Raw genomic sequence first — 16,880 nt, 5'->3', positions numbered from 1 at the left:
ATTGACCACCCCTCCACCATCACTACACTCAACCGGTAAACTCGTTGCAGACAACGCCCTTTCTGTGCTTCCCTACTGATCAGGGGTGACTCCTGATCAGAGGCGGCCCTGATCGGGTGATCTGTAACGGCTTTCTGTAGCGGATTTGGGCCGCGATCCCACCGGTGTCACTTGCACCTCTGGCTATTTTACCTTGTTCTTCCTTCTTTTTTCGCTCTGGCCTGGGGACCTGCACACTAGAGGTGTATTCGTCCTTGGGTCCCCCCTGTAACTGTTCACCTCCACTGTAGGGGTTTGTGAACACGAAAGGGGGTAGGAGCAGAACCCACCCCTCCGCCGAGCCTTCCTGGGAAACCGTGATCGTGCGTGTTCCACCTAGGAAGGGGGTCGCAAATCCTTAATCCTCCACCCCACCCCCGAATAGGTACACATCAAGTTCACGCCTATAAGTGAGCAATTTTAACAATAGGGATATAGGTTCCCCTAACGGGGTTACTAGGTGAGTGACACAGGAACCACCCTACGACCATTCGACCAGCAAGTGGCGGTGGGGGGTGCTGTAATTCCTGTGTTTAGGTTGCTCGCCTGGAATAGGTAGGGTGACTGGAAAAATCATATCAACACTGACGACACGGAGAACGACCAAATGTAATGCCTAGGACAACCGGAAACAGAATACGGGTACGCTCCCTCTTGGGGGGCGTATCTGAAAAACGTAAGGAGGAACTGGGTATACTACTGTGTGCCCAGTTATGCATCAAATTCGCCGCACTAATAGAAACAAAGGACTCATACATAGTCCTGTGCATAGAAGAAAAAGATGTGGACAACATGCTTTCAGACGAATCAACAAAGAAATTAAAAGAGCATGGTTTCGAAATAGTAATACCACCACAACTACGAGCCAAAAAATCCATAGTGATCAAAAGGGTAGATAAGAACATATTAAAACAAACACCAAGTGATATTGCTAATAATATAGAAGAGAAGAACACATGGGCCAGAGTCGAGGAGGTTGTGCTAATGCCTGGTGCTCCTACGATGATGAAGGTCAGGTTTGGAGAGATCTCCATGGCACAAAAAGCAATAGAGAATGGCCTCTGTATTTCTCACTATCATCTAACAAAACATCAAATTGAGCAGGAGGAATTTTTCCCAATAACACCCTGTTGGACCTGCTACAAATATGATCATCTAGCTGTTAATTGTCCACTAAAAGATAAGAAGTTCTGCTCCGAATGTGCAACAGAGGGCCATACATTCAGAGAATGTAGTAATAAAAATAACCCAAAGTGCCTGAACTGTAATGGGGACCACCGAACATTAGCAGCGCGTTGTCCCATAAGAAAAGAAATAATTAGAAATCTGAGAGAGAAAGAAAGAACAAACAAGAAGATTGAAACAGACCCCAACAAAACATACGCAGCAATTGCAAAGCTACAAGATACCACTTCCAAAGTCTTGAAGAAAACTAAAGAAAATCCCCTCATGCAGCCAACATACCTCAATCTGAGTGAAGGATTACCTTTCACGATCCTAACTAGTATCATACATGCACACCTTAATAACATTGCTAAACCAGGAACATTCGGAAAAACGATTAGAGAAATGTTTGCGGCAAACAATCTGCCAGAGGTAAAATTTCCAGACGACGCCCCCTCAACAGAAATATTCAAAATCGTCACCGAGAGTAGCCTGGGAGCAATGAAACCACAGGAGCACAAAACCAAACCATTCACAGAAGAAACCGTCATGGAAACAGACCCTATCACCCAAGAAGTCACACCACACCGCAAATTATCAGACTCCACCACTCAGCAAACAGAGAAATCACAACCTGCAAAAGTTGATCCAACCAAAGCAAAATTAAGAAAAGAATCCCACTCTGGTCATCGTGCCCCCCCATCTTCACCAAGCGATGTGCAGCCTGCAGACCTAGGCAATGAGATCGGCATCCGCTTTTACGCAGTCAACACACCACCTACAATATCAAATGACAGACTTCTGCAGGAAATCAAGGAAGGCACTGTAAAATTCACCTACGAAGACGATAGGGTAGAAGAAACCTATATAGACCAATTGATAACTGCAGGACTTTTAAATACCAAATATAATAGAATCGAAAGAGTGGATGTAACCAAGTTTAAGAAAATCAGAACAGGACTGAAGGAGGAAAGGAGTAGACACTCACCAGGAGATGCACGAGCCAGCAAACACCCTACACCAAGTTCTCGGGATCCACGATTACACAAAATAAATTATTAAAGATAATTCAGCACAACGTCCTTGCCTGGAATCTGACGAGGAAATCAGAACTCACCAATATATACAGTACAATAGACCCAGACATTATTCTTATCAACGCACATGGTCGGAAAAAAGGTGACAAAATCAAGATTTTTAACTACCATGTACACCAAACGAACATTCATGATGAACCACACGACGGCATAGCAATAGCTATAAAACGCAATATACAGTATAAAATCATAGACAACTTTCATAGCAACTTTCTTGCAGCCGAAGTAAACACAACCAGAGGCCCAATATTAATCGGAACGTCATATTTAACATTTAGAAGGCCTATATTCCCTACAGGTGATATTTTAAAACTAATGAGGCAAAACAACCCAGCATACTTTATAGGAGACCTGAATGCAAAACATACAACCCTTGGAAATAATATCAGAAACCCAGGAGGAAAAATTCTACATGCTCTCATCGAACATGGGACAATAACTCACCTTGGGCCCGACTTCGCAACTTATGTATCAGCCGGTAACACTGGGAAACCTGACATTGTTTTAACCAATAGGCATCACCATCTAAATGTACATCTAAAAGCTGGACCCACAACAACCAGTGATCATTTACCCATAATAGCAACTTTATCTACATCTCCGATACAAATTCCATCAATCCCAAGATTTTCACTTAATAGAGCAAATTGGGAAAAATTTAAATTGGATCTCAGTAAAAACGAACCAACACTCCTACACAATAAAGACACAACTGAGATCGACAAATCGCTGGACAAATGGTACAAAGAAGTAACATCAGCAATGCAAAACAATATCCCAAAAACAACATACCGTACATTACCACATGCACAATTAACACATGAAGAGAAAATGATACAAACCAGATTCACCAATATATATGAATACACCAAAACACACGGGTGGAGCAATGACATCAGAATATTATACAGGAATATAAAAGAAGAACTGAAAGAAATAAGTAAGAACAAACACAATGAAACATGGAACAAGCTGATTCAGGACACACAAGCAGATCACAGAAACCCAAAAGCATTCTGGAAAAAAATTAAAAACCTAATGGGAACTAATTCGGTAGAAACGAGTTATATTAAGGACAAAAACGGTAGAAAAGCAACAGAATCACACGAAAAAGAACCGATATTTAGAGAATTCTGGAAAAACATATTCACAATCAACGACGAAGATAATAGAAGCTTCTGCCAAGAAACAGAACAGACAACTAGAACATATCTGAACCAGAACACAGAGAAATGGAAACACACCGTAAAAATTAACCTCAACTCTTTAAACATCAACAACCCAATAATTGCCCCTCTAACTCAAAATGATATTGTAAAAACAATAGCAAGTTTCAAGAATAAAGCACCTGGCATAAGCCAAATTAATAAAATCGTATTACAAAACATTCCTCAGACTATGATCGAACAGCTCAAAAATATATACAATGCCTCACTTGCAACTAGCTTTTTCCCCACCAAATTTAAATTAGCCAAAATCAGACTCATCCCGAAAGCAGGAAAGAACCATACTCAAGCAGAAAACTACAGACCCATCTCATTACTGGAAACACCCGGTAAAATATTAGAAAAAATAATTAACCACAGACTCAGAAATTTCCTAGACCAAGAAAACAAATATAACCCGAGACAGCACGGCTTTCGAAAAAACCGAGGAACCATTACAGCAATAGCATTAATATATGAATCAATCGCAAATGCTGCAAGTAACAAAGAACAATGTAATATAATTCTAAGAGATGTTTCAAAAGCATTTGATAAAGTCTGGCATGAAGGAATGAAGTATAAAATAATCAAATTGAACATGCCTACAAACATCACAGCACTACTATGTAATTTCTTAGATAACAGAAAGGCCAAACTAATCATTGACAACCATCTAGGACAAACCTTCGAACTTTATAGCGGAGTTCCCCAAGGCAGCAATATATCACCAACGTTATATACTGTATATACGGCAGATATGCCGCAACCACGGCAATCAGAATATATAGCATACGCAGATGATGTTACACAGATAATCAGGTACCCGGGAAAATCAAAACAAATGATGGCCATTAGAACATGCAGAGAAATAGAGGTAATAAACAACTATGAACGAAAATGGAAGATAAAAACCAATGTCCAAAAACTCCAAATAATTCACATCGCGAAAACGAACCCATGCCCTATTATTATCAACAATCAACAAATACTATATGTTGCCAAGGGAAAAACATTAGGACTCAAAATATCCAGAAGTGGAATAATCCCTCACATTAATGAAAGAATAGCTATGGCAAGAACCCAACTTACAAAACTCAGAAGATTCCTCCAACTGGACACCAACACGCAATTGCACCTATATAAAGCACTGATCAGACCACACTTAGAATACCCTCCGATACCTCTGAACACAATTGCAAGAACTAATCAACTTAAATATCAAGCAGTACAAAATATAGCCCTCAGAAGAGCGGCAAAACACCAACCACCATACACACAAACAGTACAAGACATACACACAGAACACAGTATAGACCCACTCAACACCAGAATACACACCCAAGCAAAAGCAATATGGGAAAAAATCCAGCAAGAACAGGATCCCATACTAAACAAATTAATCGAGGAAATCACCAATACAACACACAGATGGTGGCCTAGAAGCAGGAAAAATGATAATGAAGAACCAGAGCCTCTATATACACAATAACAACAAAATAACAACAAATAAGAACCAAAAAGATGGGCACAACTCTCCAGTCACACAAGGACCTGGAGGGACCCCACAAATAAACAAACACCTAAATAGTTAAAAAAAAAAAAAGATGGGGATCATCCCTACAGTGCCACAAGGACCTGGAGGGACCCCCCCCCACCCTAAGATAATATGCCCCAAGGACAACTCAGAATAACTTAGCTTAGCTTGGCTGAGACCGGCCTTCCCTAACCCCATGAACCTCTAATGCAGCACAGTTACGGAAGACAAAAAAACCCGTCTCCGCAAGGTGGATAGCCCACCTGCTGTTAACCTTCTCCTTTACTTCCCACTTCTGAACTTTACCTTGTACTTTTATCCTTCTCCCACTCCCAGAGCTACTGCTCTCTTCTCTCCGTACAACCAACCAACCAACCATCTTTTGAGAAATTATAAAGAACATTAGAGAAGTTTTGACAACCCAGGAATGTCGCTCTACGGACTGTTCCCGCGATGTCTGTGACAAGTTTGATTCAGGCTGGTGAGTGGTGATGGTAGGAATATTCTTCAGGAATGTGATGAACTTCCAACTCAATGATGAGTGACTCTTCACAGGTTTTGTCATGAGTCTAACTTGGTCAAACAGGAGAGGAGAGGGCACAATATCGTATTTCAGGAGGTCGTTGGTAGTGAGGCCTCGGCCGCGGGTTACTTCAATTAACTCCTCCGTTATGTTCATTGTTGTTCACCTTTTTGATTGTCTTTTGTGGTTAATTTATGATATTCTTCATAGTCTCGATGTTTGTTCTATGAATGGTGTCAAACAAATTCGATGTTTTCTTCATGATTCTATCGCCAAAGACCAGGGCCTGGATGCACTAACATATTTAACTCACTTAAATCTCTGCTGGTGCACTTAACAACTCTCTGATAGAGTAGTCATATGCACAAAGCAATTTAAGTGCGCTAGAGTCTGGGATCTTGGAAACTTAAGTCCACTCCCGAGTTGTCTGAAGTGAGCAAACTGGCCTTGCGTTCACTAGGGCAACGCTACCTTTACGTCGCGTGCGTTCTTTTGTGAACTTTGATCATGTAACACACCGGAAAGGTATTTTAAATGCAATCTACCCAAAAAAATATTTCGTTAATTTTCTTTAAAATAAAATTAGTATGATTGGTGCTTCGTACCGCTGCCAACTTCCTTTGTTTACCCCTCTCTAAGTACGAAGAAAAAAATAAGATAAATATTTAAGAAAGACTCAGTCTAACATCAATTGTAGGCAAATAACTGGAAGTAATCATTTCAAACTCTATTCGAAATCACCTGGAGAAGCACTAGTTGATCAATGATTCCCAACATGGCTTCACAAGCGGGCGATCATGTCTCTAATCTATTAACATTCTTTTCATCTGTTTTCGAATCAGTTGACGAGGTGCACATGATGTGGTATATCTCGACCTTAGCAAAGCCTTCGACCGCGTCCCCCACGAAAGACTGATAAGAAAAGTGGAGGCTCATGGCATTAAAGGAGATATTCTAAAATGGATTAGGGCTTGTAATTAAATCTGACTAGGACTCCCCAAAACTACAGGAAGAACTGAATAAATATTTCGAATGGTCTGAAAAATGGCAGATGAAATTCAATGTGGACAAATGTAAAGTACTCAGCATAGGAGATGCAAACAGGGAAACCAGATACCAGATGAACAACGATGTTATTGAGAAATCCGACTGAGAGAAAGATTTAGAAGTACAGTAATGATAAGTAGGAATCTTAAGTAAAGTAAACAATGTGTATTTGCTCGAAACAAAGCTAATAAAGTACTTGGGTTCATACAAAGGAGTGTTTGTTACAAGACTAGCGAGGTCATCCTAAAACTATATCTTGCGCTTGTGAGACCTCACTTGGATTACGCTGTTCAATTCTGGTCACCGTATTACAGAATGGATATAGAATCCTTGGAAAGAATTCAGAGGAGAATGACAAGAGTAATCCCATGCATTAGGAACCTTGAGTACAGGTACAGGTTAAAGCGTCTTAATTTGCACTCCCTCGAGAGATGTAGAGTGAGGGGCGATATGCTAGAGGTGCATAAATGGAAGTCAGGGCGAAGCAAAGGGGACACTACAAAGGTACTCAAACTATCCAACCAGGAGCGAACTCGTAACAATGGCTTTAAATTAGACAAATTTAGATTTAGGCGCGAAATAGGTAAACATTGGTTTGGAAAACGAGTAGAGGACGAGTGGAACAAGTTACCAAATATCATCATTAACTCGAATACGCTGGATAGCTTCAAACATAGGTTGGATGGATATATGAGCAATAGGGGTTGGGTGTAAATGGGACTGCCCAGTATGGGTCAATAGGCCCCCTGCAGTTTCCTCCAATTCTTATGTTCTTATGACACCAGACTTTTTCATAGGTCTTGGCGTATAGTACATGGAATCATGGGTTACGCCGTATATAAACAATGGACACGAACTCTCCCCCCCCCCCCTCTACCCAGTGCCAGGAGTATTGTGTACTTTGAACGTGGAGATAGATGAGCCAGTATAGTAGAGAGTTAGTCACCATTAGAAGCTGTAGTTGTATATTATAGTTACATATCTTTGAACAGAAAAATGATCACCACATGCTTATACACACTAGTTAAGAGGGTATTTTTTGCTGAAACTTTAGGTATTGTTTAATATTTATGTTAGGCGAGGAATACCCAAACAAGAAGAGGATAATATCTACCTTTCATTTAACTTTGCATCACAGTAACAGAGAGGTTGGAGGCACTACTACCCTGCCCTGGGCTCTGGGTAATCAGAAAAGAGGAAATGTGGGTTTATTTATTTACTGTTATTATTTTAGGTTAAGCACATGAGTACAGGGGTCTCCCTCTGCTGAATAAAATCGTCTGGCGTTAGTTAAATAAAATTTTAAAATTGCCCTCACGTGGTAAAGGGGACAGTGGAGGCAGTTTATTAAGGTTGTTGAAAGGGCGGAAGGGGTGCTGGGACTCGACACAGTCAGACATGGATGGGGACGTCACGATAGAACATCTGGACAAACAACAAAGGTTTCTTAAAACCAATTATTGCATTCTTCCGGGTGAGGGAGGTCCACTTAAGGAAGACTATTAAACTTGGCTTGTATTTACACAGCTGTGGTTAATATATTCTGACCACTTGAAATATTGTACAGTAAGTTGTCCCCCTTTTCTTTCCGGTCAATTACGGTACACCGGGTACAGTATGAAAAAACCTCACAAATAATTGATATATGTTTTTGTGAAACACGTTAACACGTAGACACTGTAAGACAAGAAAATACCATCAGTAATATTTATGGCCTGAGTGATGACAGTGTTGCGGTAATAACCGTAAGTTATAACAATACACTACAGACTCTAACTCACGCCACAGTTTTTGTCATCTTGTGTTATTAGAAACTTACACGTTAATATGACCTCAGCTTGGCTTCCTGCCTCACATGCATCGATGGTAATGTGTGTTTTTATGTAAAGAAAAGTGTACTTGCCTTTAATATTAACTTTGGGATATAAGACTTCAACGAAGGATAACACACAATACACTCTAGTTAATGAAAATAATAGCAATAATATATAATGCATGTGGAGATTAAAGATTCACTGTGTCAACACTGCATGTACTGTCTAGGATGTTAGTGCAGACTAGATTGATCCTACAGCTGCCTCACCCTCTCTCTCTACACTGCCCTTACATCAAGCTTCCCTACCATTTCCTCCCTTTATTAAGCTGTCTCCTACCGTACTATCACTTCTCACTACACACAGACAGACGCCTTTCTGTGCGCAGTGAAACAACCATTTTCCACACAAACGTCTGTTCAGTTTGTATAAGTTGCAACATACTGTAACCTTGATACTATTATATTGAAATAGATATATGACCTATAGTTTAATAGCACCAATGTACACCGTTGATCGGTGTACCAACTTACAAGTCAACAAAATAAAGGTTGATGATATGAGAGTTATTGTTTTGCGTGGATGCGTGAACAATGTCTCGTCTTCCCTCAAGTCAAAAGGTTGTCCGTGTGCAGTTATACACCACTATAAAATATTCAGAATTTATGGTGGAATTTAGAAACTCGTTGGAATTTTTAATTTTCGTGATAAGTAACTAACGTGCACAATATTTTAGGCAAGTGCTCCTATGTAAAAATATATTGACTGACTTTGTCCCCACGATGTTTATATTTCCACAATAACTTAAATACGCTGCCTAGTTTTAGTGCTTTTCTTTATAGAACTGATTTGTGTAAACACCAACGTCGCGGAAATTTAACTGGTGAAAGGAAAGGAACAGATAAAGACTGAGAGGAGTAAAGAGACAGGGAGAAACAAACAAGGAGGAGACAAAGGGAGATTCCCCTCTCCGCTGTCAAGCCTCATGATCCCACCAGTGTCCCCCCTCAACTCAGCCTCTACTCTCACGTTGTCCAGCCTCGTGCTCTCACCAGTGCCCCCCCTCAACTCAGCCTCTACTCTGACTTTGTCCAGCCTCGTGCTCCTACCAGTGCCCCCCCTCAACTCAGCCTCTACTCTCACGTTGTCCAGCCTCGTGCTCTCACCAGTGCCCCCCTTCAACTCAGCCTCTACTCCACGTTGTCCAGTCTCGTGATCCCACCAGTGCCCCCCCCAACTCAGCCTCTACCTCACGTTGTCCAGCCCTTGTGCCCCCACCAGTGCTCCCCCCACAACCCCCCCCCCCACCCCCACGCTGTCCAGCCCTCGTGCTCCCACCAGTGCCCCCCACACCCCCCCCTTCCCCACGCTGTCAAGCCCTGTGATCCCACCAGTCCCCCCCCAACTCAGCTCTACCCCACGTTGTCCAGCCTGTGCCTCACCCACAGTGACCCCCCCAACTCAGCGCCCCCACTCCCCAGGCTGTCCAGCCCCAGATCCTGACACCCAGGTGCCCCTGCCCAACCTGCTGCCAGCCCCCACTCCTCACTGCTGTCCAACTTCGGCCCACAACAGTGCCCCCTCAGCTCCAGCCCCCACTCACGTTGTCAAGCCTGTGCTCCCAACAGGGCCCCCCACAGCCCCCACATAACCCCACACGCCACCAGCCCCGTGCTCCCACCAGTGCTCCCCCACAACCCCCCTCCCACTCCCCCCCACGCTGTCCAGCATCGTGTCTCCCACCATGCCCCCCCCATAACCCCCCCACCCCCCCACGCTGTCCAGCCCTCGTGCTCCCACCAGTGCCCCCCACAACCCCCTCCTACTCCCCGCGTTGTCCACAGCCTGTGATCCCACCAGGTGTCCCCCTCCCTCAACCTCCAGCCTCTACCTCACGTGCTGTCCAGCCCTGCTGCCCCACCAGTGCCCCTCTCAACTCAGCCTCCCCACTCCTCACGTTGTCCAGCCTCGTGCTCCCACCCAGTGCCCCCTCAACCCAGCTTCTACTCACGTTGTCCAGCCCTGTGCTCCCACCAGTGCCCCCTCCTCAACTCAGCCCCCACTTCACGCTGTCCAGCCTCAGCTCCCCACCAGTGCCCCCTCTCATCTCAGCCCCTACTCTCACGCTGTCCAGCCCTGTGCTCCCACCAGTGCCCCCCCCTCAACCTCAGCCTCTACTCCCGACAAGGTCCAGCCTCGTGCTCCCCCACCAGTGCCCCTCCTCAACCTCAGCCTCCCCACTGCTGTCCAGCCCTCGTGCTCCCACCAGTGCTCCCCCCAACCTGTAGCCTCCCACCTCACGCTGTCCAGCCTCGTGCCTCACCACAGTGCCCCCGTCAACTCAGCCTCTACTCTCACTTGTCCAGCCTCAGGCTCCCACCCAGTGCCCCCCTCAACCCAGCCTCTACTCCTCACGTTGTCCAGCCCTGTGCTCCCACCAGTGCCCCCCCCCCAACTCCAGCCTCACGCTGTCCAGCCTCAGGCTCCCCACCAGTGCCCCCCCCAGCCTGTAGCCCCCACTCCTCACGTTGTACAGCCTGTGCTCCTGCCTGTGCCCCCCCCCTCAACTCAGCCCCCACTCACGCTGTCCAGCATCGTGCCCCTCACCAGTGCCCCTCTCAACTCAGCCTCTACTCCTCACGTTATCCAGCCTCGTGCTCTCACCTCATTGACCCACCCCTCAACTCCACAGCCTCCCCACTCACGTTGTCCAGTCTTTGCCCCACCCAGTGCCCCTCAGCTCAGCCCCCACTCCCACTGCCAGTGTTCCCCGTGCTCCCACCAGCCCCCCCCAACTCAGCCTCTACTCCTCGCGACACTCCAGCCTGTGCTCTCACCCAGTGCCCCCTCAACTCAGCCCCACCTTCACGTGCTAGTCCAGCCCCTGTGCTCCTCACCATTGACCCACCCTCAACCCAGCCTCTACTCCACGTTGTCCAGCCCTCATGCTACCACCAGTGTCTCCCCCTCAACTCAGCCCCCACTCCTCACGTTGTCCAGCCTGTGCTCCCACCAGTGCCTGCACTAACTCCAGCCCTACTCCTCACGTTGTCCAGCCCTCGTTCTCCCACCAGTGCCCCCTCAACTCTGCCAGCCTCCCCACTTTCACGTTGTCCAGCCTTGTTCTCCCACTGCAGCCCCCTCATCCCTGGCCTCTACTCCCCACAAGAGTCTCAGCCTCACAGGCTCCCACAGTCCCCCCCCCCCCTCAACCCCACTGTCACGTTGTCAAGCCCTGCCTCCTGCCCCAGTGCCCCCCTCAACCAGTCTCCCCACCTCACTGCTTTCCAGCCTGTGCTCCCAAATTCAGTGCCCCCTCAACCCAGCCCCCACCTCACTGCTGTCCAGCCCCGTGCTCCCACCAGTGCCCCCTCAACTCCAGCTCCCACTCACGCTGTCCAGCCTCGTGCTCCCACCAGTGCCCCACCTCAACTCAGCCTCTACTCTCACGTTGTCCAGCCTGTGCTCCCACCAGTGCCCCCTAACTCAGCCCTACTCTCACGTTGTCCAGCCTGTGCTCTTACCAGTGCCCCCCCCCACAACCCCTTCCCCACTCCCCCACGTTGTCCAGCCCTGTCCTCCCACCAGTGCCCCCCCCACCACCCCCCCGTTACCCCCACGCCCAGTCCTGTGCTCCCCACCCAGTGTCTCCCCCCCACACAGCCCCCACCTCATGCTGTCCAGCCCGTTCCTACCAGTGCCCCCCCACAACCCCTTCTCACTCCCCCACTGCTGTCCAGCCCTCGTGCTCCCTCCAGTGCCCCCCACAACCCCTACCCCACGCTGTCAATCCACGTGATCCCACCCCAGTGCCCCCCCTCAACTCCAGCCTCTAGTCCCAGGCTGTCCAGTCTCTTGCTCTCACCCCCTTTCACAAACCCCCCCATCCCCCACTGCTGGGGTTTCTCCCCTGGTGCTTCCACCAGTGCCCCCCCACAACCCCCTTCCAGTGACATGACACAGATCATGTCCCTCTTCCAAGAATTTGCCAGTCATGTTGAGAAACTCTTCTCTACACTCTGCACCGCCATCTCCGACCTACACAACCAACTCCTGCCCGAGGCTGCCACCCTGTCACTCCCCTCTTTTGGTTTGACACAAGCTGGTAGGCCCCCCTGCTCCCTGCCTGTGCGTCCTGGTGCCCCCGCGCCAAGCCCTGCCTTATCCTCACGTCACGTGGTGGCTCAACCCGTCTACCCACCGCAAGCCACGCCCGCTCCTGTGCTGTCTCCACCAGGGCTCCCTACCGGACCTGAGGACTCCACACCCAGCTACCCATACTCCACCGACATGCATGTACCTAAGGCTCATCCGTCTACATCAGGGGTACACATGTACCCAACCGGCCAGCCTGTAATCAGTCTAATACACCACAATGGATAGCAACGTTATAGGACTGCTGGTACTCACCTGGAACATAAATGGCTTACAAAACAAGTTTGGTGCCCTCAAAACCTACGCCTACACTGAAAATATCGACGTGTTGTGCCTCCAAGAAACGCGGTGTGCTGCTGGTACCCATGTGCTCAGTGGCTACACATAGGTTGAGAGCCCATCCACCCCTGTTCTTCGCATCGATGGACTACCACGAGGCTATGCACGTGGACTGCGGATCTGCGTCAAGAAGGATGTCCCCTATCAACCTCTCGACGTCCCCCTTGATGACGACACCGACGCACACGCCATCACAATCGCACTAAAAGGTATGTCCTTCAATATTGTCAATGTCTATGTGTCTCCCTCCACCCCTAATGTACCTGTCCTACCACACCATATCACCTCCACCCCCACCCTCCTTGTGGGGGACCTCAATGCCCGACACCCCAGTCTCGGCTCCCAGGGGCCCCACTCAAACTCCCGGGGTAATTCCTGGCTCTCCTACCTACAAACCATTGATGACCCTGTATGTCTTCTTTGCCCTCCTTCACCCACCCACATCGGGGGAGGGAAACTTGACTACATCGCCCTCTACTCTGACCCTCACTGCCCACACTCCACCCGCATCCTCCACTCCCCTCACAGTGACCATTTCCCTATCCACACTACTCTCCAGTACGTGAGAATACCCCCCCCACCCAAGGGCCTTAGGCTCAGCCTACCCCCTGCCAACATACCTGCCTTCATCACTACCATTGCTGAATGGTTTCAGGATAACACTGTCACCACCGCAGACCAACTCTACCTTGATCTGTCCAAACAATGCACTACCCTCCTCCCCCCTGCCCCAAAACACCGCCGCCCTAACCGCCAGCCCAGGAGTCATTGGAATGTTAACCGCGACCCTTATGTTAAGTCTATCCGAGTATGGCACCGACTAGCAGTCGACCAGTGGAAGAAATCTCCCAGCTCCCCTGATGCTCTACGCTTCCTGATGCGCACAAATAAAGAGCTCCAATCTGCCATCACTCTCGCATGAGAGAAGCAGTGGTTTGACTTTGCTTCTTCTATTGACCAGTCTACTTCTATAGGTGATATATGGCTCACCATTAACCGTGCCCGGGGCATCAACGCCAGACCCGGGCTCCACCCCAGACCAGCTGCCCGAGCCGAAGCGCTCTCCCAGACGTGGCAGGAGGCCGCATCCATTGATGCACTACCACCCGCTGTATGAGACCTCACCCTCGCACTGCAACCACAACGCCGACAGCGCATCTCCGAGTACCAAGACCTATCTGCAGACACTGACGTGCCTTTCACACAGTGTAACTACTAAATGCTGCTAAGCGCGGCCGGTCCACCGCCCCTGGCGATGACGGCGTCACATATGAAGTGCTAAATGCCCTTATTGCCACCCCTGGTAACCCCCTCCTCTGTCTATTTAACCTTTCTTATGATACTGGTCAGCTGCCTCACTTATGGAAGACTGCCACCACCATCTCAGTCCCTAAACCAGGCAGACAAGATGAATATCGTCGAATCTCCCTCATCTCCTGCTTCTCAAAGATGATGGAGCGCATGATACGCCACCGCCTCCACTGGAAAATTGAAGCCCACCTGCACCCTGACCTCTATGGTTTCCGCCCCCGAAAGAGTACTGCTCACTGCATCGCTCACTACATGGCGAACACCTCAGCCAAAACCTCCCTCTTCGTCGACTTCAAGGGTGCTTTTGATAAAGCCAATAGTGAAGTGATCCTTGAGGGTCTCACTCACATTGATGTGAAGGGCAAACTCCTCACGTGGATTGCTGACTACCTCTCCCGTCGACAGGCCCGTGTCCGTTTTCAGGGCCACTACTCTACGATCAGAGACCTTGATCTTGGCACGCCTCAGGGAGGTGTACTCAGCCCTACACTCTTTAATGTACTCATGAACTCCATCTGCCGCCTTAGCGACATCTTTGCTGAGCGCGCCCTAGACGGTCACATCATAAGCTACGCCGATGATATTCTCCTCCAGATTACTACAGTGCAACATGAACAACCTATACTCTCCACTTTCGCCCGGACCTGTCAAACACTCGGGCTAGTCATCTCACACACTAAAACCAAGTTCATCTCACATTTCCGGCGTCAGACTCCGCTGACTCCGCAAGGACAAGACATCGATCAAGTAAATTTTTACAGGTACCTTGGTCTACCCGTGCGAGCCACTACCAGCGTCACCACCTCTGCTGTTGCCGCCCAGGGTCATACGTCTCATGTACATTGCTATCGTCAGAGCTGTCATAGATTATGCCTCTCCTGTCCATGTAGTTGCCTCCCAACGCGAGAAACAAAGCATAGAGAAAATCCAAAACAGAGCGATGAGACTCATCCTCGGCTGCCCTATGACCACCAGAATAGAAGTCATGCAGCGTGAACTGATCCTGCTTCCAGTCTGCGATCGAATTACTGCTCTCAATGCCATCCTTAGTGTTAAACTTCTTCGCAGTGAGCAACCGACTCCCCTGTCTCGCTCACTGAACTCACATCTTGACTCCCTCCTGCGCCGGCCTGCCCCCATTACCTCTCCCTCCCTCTCTCAACACTGGCCCGTCCACACTGCTGCTGACATCCTGCGTTATCACCTCTACACCCCCTCGACCTCTCTCCCTCCCGAGTACACTCATCCACCTCTACAGCCGTGGAACTCCCCGTATGTTGATGTTGTCGTCCACACCTTCCCTGGTCGTAAATCCACCCAACTGCGGTATATGCTCAAACTTAACTGCCTTGAGCGGATTGATGATGTCGCCTCTTCTCTTACGACCTCCCTCCCTCCTATCCTCGTCTACTGTGATGGGTCTGTCACCACGCTGGGCTGCGCTAGGGCAGCTGTATGGATTCCTGAGCGCCAGGCCAGCAAGAAAATCAGGGTCCACGACTGGGCCTCCTCCACTGACACTGAAAGCATAGCCATCCTCGCGGGCATTCATGAGGGGGCGACCTATGCTCGCACTGAACGCCGGAACCTCCTTATAATCAGTGACAGCACTTCTGCGCTAGCGAGGCTCATATTACCCTCCCCCCTCCTCCCCTGCTGCCCAACACACCCTAGCCGCCGTCGCCAGGCTAGAACAAACTGATGACATCCGTGTCAAGTATATTTGGATCACGTCACGTATAGGAATAACTGCCTGTGACACTGTTGATCGACTTGCCAAAGAAGCGACACAAGAAGAAGATATTGTAGCCACCCTCGCCCTCTCCCTGAATCATCTCAAATCTCGCATACACGCCACACAACGAGAAGCATTCGACGTAAAATGGACACACCTGAAACAAAGGGGCAGCGTCACACTATGCCACTGTGACGCTGTAACCGGTGACTCCAACCGCCACTACAAAGAGTATCAATCTCTGACTCGATCTCAACAGATTATATACATGAGACTGCGCCTAGGGTACAGGTACCTATGGGAGTACATTGGCAACCCTGAGCCTGGCCGCACTGTTTGTAAACTTTGTGGCCAACCCGACTCTCACACCCTCCCTCACTACATCCTCACTTGCCCTATGACCTCCTCCTACAGGTCCCCAGCCGTTACCAACACCTCTTCCCTCCCTGACCAGATATCTCTCCTCCTAGTCACAGGCCTGGCACTTGACATTATTAGGGACCTGCCACGCTTTGCTATAAACAGATGAAATGTACCGGGAATTCCCCCCCGCACACACTCATCATTCTGTCACTTTATGTAACTTGCTGACAAAACCCATGACCCTTCAGGCTTCCACGCTCTTAATGCATGAGTCATAAAGGCAAGCATGAACTCCGCATGCTTCCCAGTTGGGCACTGTAAACGCTTCTGCGCTTCACCTTGCACAGGATGTAAGGGGGTGCCCAATAAACTAGCCCCCTCCGGGGCAATCTGTAAGACTTAACACTATGTAAAAATACAGTTTAAGTCAATCACTGTAAGCAATCAGAAAAGTGTTAGCAGATAAATATAACTTGGACTACCAACACAGCCAGAAAAATTACATAATACCCACTAAATACTGCCTTGTACTGTTGTCATGTAACACCAAGTTT

The 16,880-nt window shown here is 48.1% G+C and overlaps 1 protein-coding gene across 1 annotated transcript; it reads left to right on the top strand.

The window, feature by feature from the left end:
• Positions 1–651: 651 nt before the first annotated feature.
• On the top strand, positions 652–12,776 carry LOC121872496 (proline-rich protein 36-like; the record flags this gene model as incomplete). Its single annotated transcript, XM_042375284.1, has 4 exons — positions 652–930; positions 9,462–9,635; positions 10,284–11,949; positions 12,661–12,776. Coding segments are annotated over exons 1-4 (2,235 nt in total), but the record flags the coding sequence as incomplete, so codon positions are not given.
• Positions 12,777–16,880: the final 4,104 nt, after the last annotated feature.

This window comes from Homarus americanus, unplaced genomic scaffold, assembly GCF_018991925.1.
Source record: "Homarus americanus isolate GMGI-L3 unplaced genomic scaffold, GMGI_Hamer_2.0 scaffold35575, whole genome shotgun sequence".
NCBI lineage: Eukaryota > Metazoa > Arthropoda > Malacostraca > Decapoda > Nephropidae > Homarus > Homarus americanus.
The sequence above is the reverse complement of the archived record's forward strand: the minus strand, read 5'-3'. Positions and strand labels throughout refer to the sequence as shown.